Genomic DNA, 10,410 nt, shown 5'->3' with positions numbered 1-10,410 from the left:
CTAGAACTAGAACTAAAATAACTGTAATTTTAGTCAAAAAACTAACTAGAACTACGCAATAACTTTAATTTTAGTCAAAAAACTAGAACTAGAACTAAAATAACTGCCTTTTAAATCAAAAACTAGAACTAGAACTAAAATAACTGTAATTTTAGTCAAAAAAAACTAGAATTAGAACTAAAATAACTGTAATTTTAGTCAAAAAAACTAGAACTAGAACTAAAATAACTTCAATTTTAGTCAAAAAACTAGAACTAGAACTAAAATAACTGCCTTTTCAATCAAAAACTAGAACTAGAACTAAAATAACTAATTTTAGTCAAAAAACTAGAACTAGAACTAAAATGAATTTCTGTACTAGAACAACACTAAATGAAACGTTATTTTGATGGACACAACTGAGACCAAACCAAAAGTAACGGTTTTATTTATTGATTCATAGTATTAGTAATAAATATAACACCCCTCCTAGGGCATTATCACAGATACACACGAAATGATATTCATTAAGTGTGTATCTGTGATAATGCCCGTAGGAGGGGTGTTATGTTTAACTTAACCTATAAAGCCATAGAGATCAAAGGCATCAAATTGCATCAGTCTCACGTGACTCAACTAAAAAGCACATGTAGTGAAAAATGGCAGAAAGAGAAGCTCGAGGAGAAGTGACAAGTGCTGCTAAAAAAGAGAAAATTAGCACCAGCAGAGCGTTTCAAAGACGCTAGTGACCAAGACGTCATCGATGAGATAACCAAAGGCTACATTCCTGCTAATACTAAGAAGAGTACTGCATGGGATAAATGGATGTTCTGTAGGAACAATTACATTCAACTTTAATTCTAATATACAATGAACTCTGATTCTGTATGGACAATTTCAATTTTTGTCTCAAATTAATCCATTATTTTTATGGGTGCATGCAGTCCAATATATGTACTCCTTAGGGAATATAGATAATCCCTAGGGGATATAGATATTGCACAGGAAGTGGTTGGTTTTATCAGTGTATGCTATATAATCTTTGCACGGTGCCTTTGATCTCTATGACTTCTATAGGATAATTAACTTAACAACATACAGTAACAAACATAATAAATCGAATGTAGTGTTGAAGGTCTAACTCCACGAATTAAGTAGCAAGATAAAGGCCTTGTTACACTATGATGATGAAGAGGATCCATCAATAGTAATTTGTGTGTGTCTGAGACTCAGGTTCAGTTTTCTTGCTTTTCATTAGGTAGAATAACTAGTATTCATTCATTATCATTTTTTCTTCCATTATCGTCAGTCCAGTTTATGCTGTCCACACTCAGGTACCACTGAGTTCTGTCAGTATCTTAAAAATATGCCAGCTGCCCTTGTAAAAGAAACTTTATGTACCAATATGTTGTATCAGAGCAACAACAGTCTTATGCATAATAAAACGAGACACCTACGGTGCATGGCCTCGCACCAATAGCTGTTATGGTGCATGCCCGCACTGCAATAGCTGTTTGATTATCAGCATGAGGAGAGTCTGCTCAACATTAGCTTGCTGCAGTTGCATGCACTTGCTCTTGAACACCTGCAGAAGTAGCAGCACCGCAGCGCATACATGCAAGAAGCTCCAGCCCCTCCCATGCATGGAGATTGAAAGGTGTGGCATAACATCATCAACTGCAATGATGGCAGCAAGAAGACCACGTGAGAAAAAGCTTAACTTTTTCTTTACTAATCAGCAATATACGATAAACTTGCTGGCAGAAAGTTGTTGCCTTTATGTATTTGAGGTAGTTTAGGTACTTTAGTACCTATAGCCCACTAGGTTGTTGCTCCAGTGCTTCAGAAACAAGAACCAGGACAATTGTAACTCTTCACCAAGTAAGTTTGAGAGAAATCTGTTAAAATGTTTTGAAGGCCATGTTCTAATCTACTGGAAATGCTACCAGCTCGTCTAAGAGTGCCAACACAATGGAACTTGACTTAAATACTCACTTTGAAGCTTCTTGTACCTAGTGCTGATATTTGAGCAAAACAAAACAGTTAAGCAAGACTTCCAGGCAAGAAAGAAAGATCTAGGAGCTTAGAACACATGCTCTTTAAAGTTATAGTTTATCAAAGACAAAATTTGCTTGTACAGAATGCATGAATGACAGACACACAACACCTATACCTTGTGTAGGTGAGGCCAATTACCATCACAAAGACAATGAGCATTCTGTAGTGCCGTCTATTTGAATAATTTTGGCACCTCATTCTGTCCCATAGTGTTTTCCGTCCCTTGCCGCAGCTCATCCGCTTTTATCCCGTCCAGTAAAATAGTGAGGACCCCCAGAATGGGGCCGCCTGTATGGCAAGCTGTTTGTTTCAAAATTAGCAATAATAATAATAATACTGTAGAGAAGCTTAAAGAATACGGATTTGTGGTCTATGATCGATCGAGCAATGAATTGATTGATCGTATCTATTGATCGATCGATATGCCATCCATTAATTAATCCTTACAGTAGGCATAGCAGCCATAATTCAGCCCCGCCTCTCTAATTTTTGTAAATCTAGATTTATGACTCAGTATTCTCACTATTTATGACTTTTAAACTACAGTTTTTATCAATTTGTTTATAAAATTTGCAACAATGATTTTAGAAAATTTTAAGTTGCCCAAATGAAGAATGATTGAAGTATTGAGCCCAAGTGCAAGATTTAGCTAATGCCCACTCTGTGGTCATACATCAGTACTATTCAGGCCAAAACTCAGGGTTTTTACATCAAAATTCACTAATTTTGGCATTCTTCAACTATAATAAACTAAAGGTAATGGTTAACAAGAATGAAAGGTAATTGGGTGCTGAAAAATTTTTTGTTAATATTTTGGCTATTTTAGGTGTTTGTTCCCTCTAAACCAGCAATACCTTTTACTGGGCTCAAAGCAAGGAATTCACAAGTTTGATACCAAATTGTTATTTGACTCACATCTATTCAAACATTACTGTGTGACAGTATAAAGTCATTTATGGGATAATTACTGAATTTTGGCCAAAACTCCAGGAGTTTTAGCTGCTTAAAACCCTTCACTACCCATTGCATGGGTGTTGAAATCATGCTTTTAGCTCAGTATCTCATACATTTTTAGCACATTCATAAAGCAATTCTTACAAAATATAACCTTCATTTGTGTTAATTCTTTAAGTAATTGAAACTGCAAAAGTCTTGCATTTTCATTACTTAATTTTTTAGAAAGTAATTTTGGCTTATTTTGCCAAAAGCTAGGAAACTTGGCAAATTATCTGCTGAGTTAAACACCAAATAAAACTTGGATTTTTGTGAAGTTCACTACAATAAAGTTTAATATTGATAAAAGCTTATATAAAGCAGTTTTTGGCAAATAAAAAGAAAATTAAAAAAAAAATTTATAACTAATAAAAAGGGCACGCTTTTGTTTATTTTAATTACTTAAATGATTAACACAAATTACAGTAATGTTCAATAGATGTGTCAAATTTAACAATTTGGTATGAAACTTGTGAATTCTTTGCTTAGAGCCCAGTAAAGGTATTGCTAGTTTAAAGGGAAGAAACATCTAAAATAGCCAAAATATTAACAAAAAATTTTTCAGCATACAGTTACCTGTTATTCTTGTTAACCATTAAGTTTAGTTTATTACAGTTGGAAAATGCCAAAATTAGGGAATTTTGATGTAGAAACCCTGAGTTTTAGCCTAAAAGATACTGATGTACGACAACAGAGTGGGTGTTAAATCATGCACTTGGGCTCAATATCTCAATCATTCTTTATTTTGGGCAACTTAAAAATTTCTAAAATCATAGTTGCAAAATTTGTAGAAAAATTGATAACAACTGTTGTAAAAGTCATAAATAAAGAAGATACTGAGCCATAAATCTAGATTTACCACAACTAGAAAGGTGGGGCTGAATTATGGCTGCTACACTTTCTGTAAGGGTTAATTAATGGATGGCATTTTGATCAATCAAAGATATGATTAATCTATCAATCGATTGATAAATCAACCAATCGATCGATCATTAAACACAAATCCGTATTTTTCGAGCTTCTCTACTGTATTATTATTATTGGTAATTTTGAAACAAACGGCCCTCCATAGGCCTGAAATGCAAATTTGCACGGATCAAATGCAGATCAGGCCAAAATGCAGATGTGTGCGGATCAACACGGAAACGCCCATGGATCTGTACTGAAACTTTAAGGATCTGTCTGCCAGAATAATATCTATGCATCAGGAGCAGATTTCTATCAAATCTATTTGAGTCTTTGATAAAAACTTAATCATTTTGCTGTTTCTTTACAGGTAAAGTTTGCTCCCTATGTTGATAGTATTGCTTTTGTTCATTACATTTACTATATTGTTTAATCACTGATAGATCTATAAGCTGATATAATTGTTGCAATTTCTTTTTTATAAAAATATAAAAATAATGCAGCATCTTCTTGAGCAATTCCTAAAAAGTTATGTAAACGTATAACCATTGCCTGTAATAATTAAAGATTGTAAGTTGAGATGCTTGTAGAACAAATACAAGATACCTATGGCCAAAGCAATTTGACTGCAGTTGATCAGTTTCCTCCTATCCCCATCCTTAAATGCAGTGTAAAGTTGCTATTTCCTCTAGGTACATAAATATTTGTCATGACTGCGTGTATTGTGAATTTGGGATAATGAAAAGAATACAAAGTAATGGCACTGCATCAATGGGCTTACAACTACATCATTCATATATGCTTATGCCCTTTCTTTTGCTGAAATAACTTATGAAAATTCACTTGATAAGGGACCCATATCACTAGTTGTAATGAATTGATACTGTTAATGGAAATGTATGTTTGAACAAACTTGAAGCTTCATGACATTTAATAACATCAAAAAATTTTTAACTGCAATAGAGCAAATTCTATAATGCCATAAAACTACCCTAAAATCTTGGTTATTACATGATAGGTGGGTAAGAAGCTTTCACAAACTGTTCATCTGCTGATAATATGCCAGATTCTTTTTGATTAATGCCAATTATAAAATCATTATGCAATAAGATCATTGTATTCATTCTGTGATGATTCATTTTCACAAGTGGAAAGCATTTCATAGTCTGCACTATAACTTGTGTACCTACATAAAAATTCAGGGCAATAATGTGTTGCAATAAAGACGGTCATACCATCAACTCTGGTAGTGACAAAAAGGCCAAAAAATTCTTCTGTTATTGCTATTGAATCAAAGTTTAAAATTTTCAATTCATACTGCAGAAGCGTAGAAAGATTTTGGAGAAGGGGGGGCTAAAATGAAGTTATTATTAATAAATTAATTAATAGACGGAGTTAATAAAGGTGAATTCAAAATTAAGGGGGGCTCCTGCCCCCCCTGACCCCCCACTTCCTACGCCACTGTACTGTCATCAGCAGTTTGCTACTGTGTTACAGATATAATATGACTGTGTCAGTACAAACAACTCTTGGTACTGACCAACTTAAAAATTTATTACTTCAGTAGTAAAGGATCCACTGTAACATATTCTGGATCACATTCACGCATAAATCTTCTTAGAAAAAGTTATAGCCAGCTCAAGTGGATACTGCACGTTAGCTGCAGTTTCTTTTTCAGATACATTTTATTGGAAGAAGAAATTGCAACCAGAAACTGCAACCCCAACATGTTTTATAGTCTTATCAGCTTATGGATCTAACTGCATGTATTAATAGTATTAAATCATAGGCAAAAATAATATTATCGACATAGGGAGCAGGCTATACCTGTAAAAAAACAGCAAAATGATTAAGTTTTTATCAAAGACTCATAGATTTGATAGAAATCCGCTCCTGATGCAGAGATATCATTCTTGCAGACAGATCCTTAGTTTCAGTACAGATCCGTGAGCGTTTCTGCATTGATCCCCACCCATCCGCATTTCAGCCTGATCCTCATTTCAGGCTTGCCCTCAGAGGGCTCCAAACATGTGCAAGGTACAACTGCTGACTTCTTAATATCAAATAATACAATTTGAATAAAATAGCCTCTAGAAGATAAATTAGTCTTGAAGGAGCGTAATGAGTTGTTACAGAGTCAGAGGTTCAAAAGGAAGTCAAAAAGGAACAGAAATGTGGGTCACAAGTCTGTTATTGATGATAAGGATACCTGCTGACAGAAGGGGGAGGGTAAAAATGGGACTGGGACTGGAAAACAGAGGAAAACAATGTAAAAGCGGGACAGGGACGGGGGAAATGGAGGATATAACTAGGACAGTGACAAGGAATTACCGGGTAAAAACAGGACTGGGACAGGACAGTACACGTGCATTATATTGATGCACGTGAATACACATGTATTGTCATCAACAGAATGGATGAGTCTCCAGGCAGCAGTTTTGTTGATTTTTACTGTCATAACACAAGAAATGGCTCAAATAATGACACCAAAGATGATATTGACAATAGTACATGTGACTCAGTTTCCGATGCCAGTGATATTATTCAACCAATGATGGTACAAGTAAAAGAAACATTAAGTCTCTATGAAATTCACGATTACCTGAGTAATGCTTCCAAATATTAAAATTTGTGCAGTGAGCCATTACCACCTGTTCAGCCTAATGGAGGACCATATTATTGTATGACTTGGGAATAAATGAATCTGAATGGGATTTAAAGAAAAAAAAATAAGGTGCCAAGTTGAAAATTGTTGAAAACCTTCTAATTTTACATATCAAACATGCCATAAAATTTTATATTAACAAATTTACTAATCATGATGACTATGATAATAATTATTAATTTTGATATTATGAGGGTAGGTTATTTTTTTATTCATTGTCTGTTTTATTGTATAACAATAATGGTAAGTATTAATAACAAGTAATTGATATTATTTTTAGATGTAATCAGTACAGATGGGTTCGCAAGTTCCATGCCCTTTAAAGCAACAGAAACTTCCATGGATATATAAGAGTGCAGTTGTTGACGTAAAATCAGAGGAAAAGAAAGGTGATCATCAATTTTGACGAAACAAGTACTGGGTGTAGGCCCATACTACCTTCTCCATTATTTGGGACATTCCTCTGTTTTTAGAAATTCTGAACATCGAAATGTCAAAAAGAGCTCAAAATCATTTATTCGATCTGCTCCATATGTGAAAGAAAAGGTAAATTTAGATACTGTTACATGGCCTGTGAAAGATTACACAAATACCTGTACATGTGACAATTCTTTGTCTATTCTTACATTACACTGTCGTCAAAATGAAGCATTTCTGTCATTCCAGTACTTACGAAAAAGTTTTGAAATCTGCAATTCAACTTATGATCAATGGACGTATGGAGGAAGGAAAAGTACCAACATGCATAGTCGGCTGTAACAACTTCAGGTAATGACAATTTTGACTGCTATGGCCATGAGTTTGACAAAATTTTATACCTATTGTGACTTGTTTGGAGAATTAACTTAAGAAAGAAATGCAGTGCATGATCATGCCCACGCAATGGGAAAGTAGAAGAGATAAGTTACTGCCATTACAGTTTCAATTCAGCAAATCGCTTCAATGAGCAAGGCAGAGAGCAGTTTGTAGAGATAGGAGAAGTATGTGGAGTCTGTTGTGCTTAGTTCAGTGATCGTAACGATCCCCCTATAGATGCAATTTATAGATTAAATGAATGCAACAATATTGAGTCAGATGAAGATAAGCCTATAACGGAATATTTTGAGTGTGCTGGAACACCTATTACAAAGGCTTTTTGCTTCACTGATAAGACACTGGATGGTTTCATTCAATATTTCTTAGTTGTCAGGTCTAGAGTGTAAACAGCTTCCAAGGAGTAATGTGATATTTGGACAACTGTATAGATTAGGAGGTTTTTTGCTGCACTCAGGTAATCACTACATTGCTGTTGTATTTTGGCATGGTAAAGAAATGTTCTATGATGGACTGGGCTCAACAAAGGAACAGGCTACAAATTCTGAAAAATTGTCACTTGAGTTCTAAATGTGGTTCTTATGCATATTACTTTATTGTTGCTAAACAATGATAACTTTGAATTCGTGTTTTAATAGTTTACTTGCCTAATTAGCTTAGTCCTACTAGTTATGGCATGTAAAGTTCCAAATGTGCATTAGTTCTATGATGTCAGTCAAATTCTACCCTATCACTTGTTACTAGTAAATTTTTTGATATTAAATAATAATAGCAAAGTTAAATGAAATATTAAACAGTGGACATAAATGTTACGGACTATAATTTGATGTAAGAGCCAGAGGGAAAGAGAGAATTTCTGGGGAGAAAGAATGATAATTTTAGTAATTCCCAGTCCTGTTTTTACCCTGTATTTCCCCGTCCCTGTCCCGGTTATATCCTCCATTTCCCCCGTTTCTGTCCTGGTTTTACATTGTTTTTCTCTGTCCCCATCCTGCTTTAACCCTCTGTTTCCCTGTCCCGATCCCAGTCCCGTTTTTAGCCACACCCCTGACAGGATTCAGTGGCAGACAAATGTCAATCATGGCTGTGGCTTAGTACTGTGATGTTCTCTGGAAAATCAGTTCTGGAACAGAAAAAGCCTTTCTTTGTCTCCTGGTCAATGACTAAAGCTAGTGAGTTTGCCTCTTGATGAGCAACAAGTTAAGAAATGGTCAGTTCACTTATAACTGTTATCTAATAGTTATGTGCAGTGATATAGGAGTACATACTTCTATGGATCTTGGAAAAGTACTTCTACTTCATCTGCAAGTGATGCTTGTAACAGCCACGGAGCATTCTTATTACTATCATTATGTAATTATACAATTTTATTCAATTTTGCATTAGTAAACATGCTGTTTTGATCTGATAAGAAAATGCATTTAATAATTTCAAGAATGAAGAAAAACAAAACAAATTAATGATAAAAACAGATCTGAAATGAGTTGTTTCTTAATACTTTTGGTAGCCGTGTTCTGGAGGCGTGTATGTCATGTGAAATAAACACTTATGTGCATCTGGTCAAATGATCAAGCTGCACTAATTACATTCTATTGTGTCCAAGAAAAGCTTTGAGTGTCTACAGACCCCTCCTCCTAAAGTGAAGGGGTGGGTGACAAGACTAATAACATTATTGCTTCTGCATAAGTAATGTTAAATTTCTTTTCTATTAATTTCGTCAAGATCTAGAAATAGAAGTTTAATGACAATCACTGTCCTGTTATCTACCTTGGTTGTTTTACTCACTTCTGGAAGTACAATTGTTTTCGCTATATCACTGAGGACAGGTACACAAGTTGTTAGAATGTCACATTCAAGGCCCAACAGATTTCCAATTCCTTGTAAACATAAAAATGTGATTGCATCATTTTAAAATTTTTACCATACCATATCGTCTTGCTCCAAAGGCCAAAAGTGAGTTCTTCCTACATCATGCTTCCTTGTGTAATCTGTCTCATTGTAAAATCTACTCGATGTAAGGCTTTACAATATTGATGAAAAATATACCTCAATATTATATTGTTTAATACCTTGATATTACTAAATATAGTACTATTTGAGAAATCCTTTAACTTTAATTGAGAAACTTTAAATAAGATGAAATTAAGTGTAATCCTTCAATTACAAGAAAAAGTCACAGGTTCATAGATAAAAAAATTAACATTTTAACTGCATCTGGCTAAAGTGAAGCTTTGAAGGGTGTTACAAGACATCCTCCCTTGCTAAAAACCCTCTCTGAAAAAGTACTGGTTGCAGGAGCACATAAATACTTCTTGGCTATATTACCCAGAAGAGGAAATGCCATCTCATGCATTCTCCACAAAACGAGAGGATCTTGTTCTTCATCAAGCTTATCCAGAGTAATGTACGTCTCAATTTCACTTCTGAAATTTTGTTCTGGTGTACAGCTGGTGCTAGATAAGGCACATTCAGTCTCATTTGATTTTAGTAAACTTCCTAGTGATCTATTTTGTTTTTTTGGAGGTGGAAGGTCTCCAGAACTACTGGGATGGTGAATGGCACAAGATGAAGTGGCTAAGGTTGGAGACACAGAAAAGGAAGAAAGAGAAACAACGTTACAAACCATTATTTCTGTTATATGCTCAATACTGCTAATAAATTTATCCTTAAATCTAGGATCAAGGAAACAGGCTACTTCTAATAGGTGAAGAACATCATCCTCTTGGTTTCTATTGGAAAGGTCAGTTATTATATTCAAACGAAGTTCATTTGTTAATGCCTTATCACTTGAGCTTTCCTTTAGGTCAGATGTTTTGAGGAGATTTACAATTGGCAAAACAGCAGAAATGGTTACGTATTGTTCACCGGACATGACATCAGTGAACTCAGCAAGTGGTGAAAGAGCATCATTGATAGCAGAAGAACATCTGTATCTTGCCATGTTGGGAGGACATTAGAGGCTTTTTTATTGGCACTCAAGACAACCCTGATAGCCT

The 10,410-nt window shown here is 34.8% G+C and overlaps 1 protein-coding gene and 1 long non-coding RNA gene across 2 annotated transcripts; one reads left to right on the top strand and one right to left on the bottom strand.

The window, feature by feature from the left end:
- Nucleotides 1-5,908: 5,908 nt before the first annotated feature.
- On the top strand, nucleotides 5,909-8,877 carry LOC109584249 (uncharacterized). Its single transcript, XR_002185918.1, has 5 exons — nucleotides 5,909-6,670; nucleotides 6,882-6,990; nucleotides 7,075-7,147; nucleotides 7,268-8,624; nucleotides 8,673-8,877. It is a non-coding gene; the product is annotated as an uncharacterized LOC109584249 (long non-coding RNA).
- Nucleotides 8,878-9,632: 755 nt separating this feature from the next.
- Nucleotides 9,633-10,355, bottom strand: LOC105313768 (uncharacterized). The gene has a single exon (XM_011407461.1). It carries the CDS (start codon nucleotides 10,353-10,355, stop codon nucleotides 9,633-9,635), a length of 723 nt encoding a protein of 240 aa, XP_011405763.1.
- Nucleotides 10,356-10,410: the final 55 nt, after the last annotated feature.

This window comes from Amphimedon queenslandica, unplaced genomic scaffold, assembly GCF_000090795.2.
Source record: "Amphimedon queenslandica unplaced genomic scaffold, v1.1 AMPQUscaffold_13227, whole genome shotgun sequence".
Lineage (NCBI taxonomy): Eukaryota > Metazoa > Porifera > Demospongiae > Haplosclerida > Niphatidae > Amphimedon > Amphimedon queenslandica.
Note: the sequence above shows the minus strand (reverse complement) of the source record. Positions and strands in the feature narration are given on the sequence as shown.

Coding starts and splice junctions, on each gene's coding strand:
- LOC105313768 (XM_011407461.1), bottom strand. CDS start 10,355: ATGGCAAGATACAGATGTTCTTCTGCTATCAATGATGCTCTTTCACCA.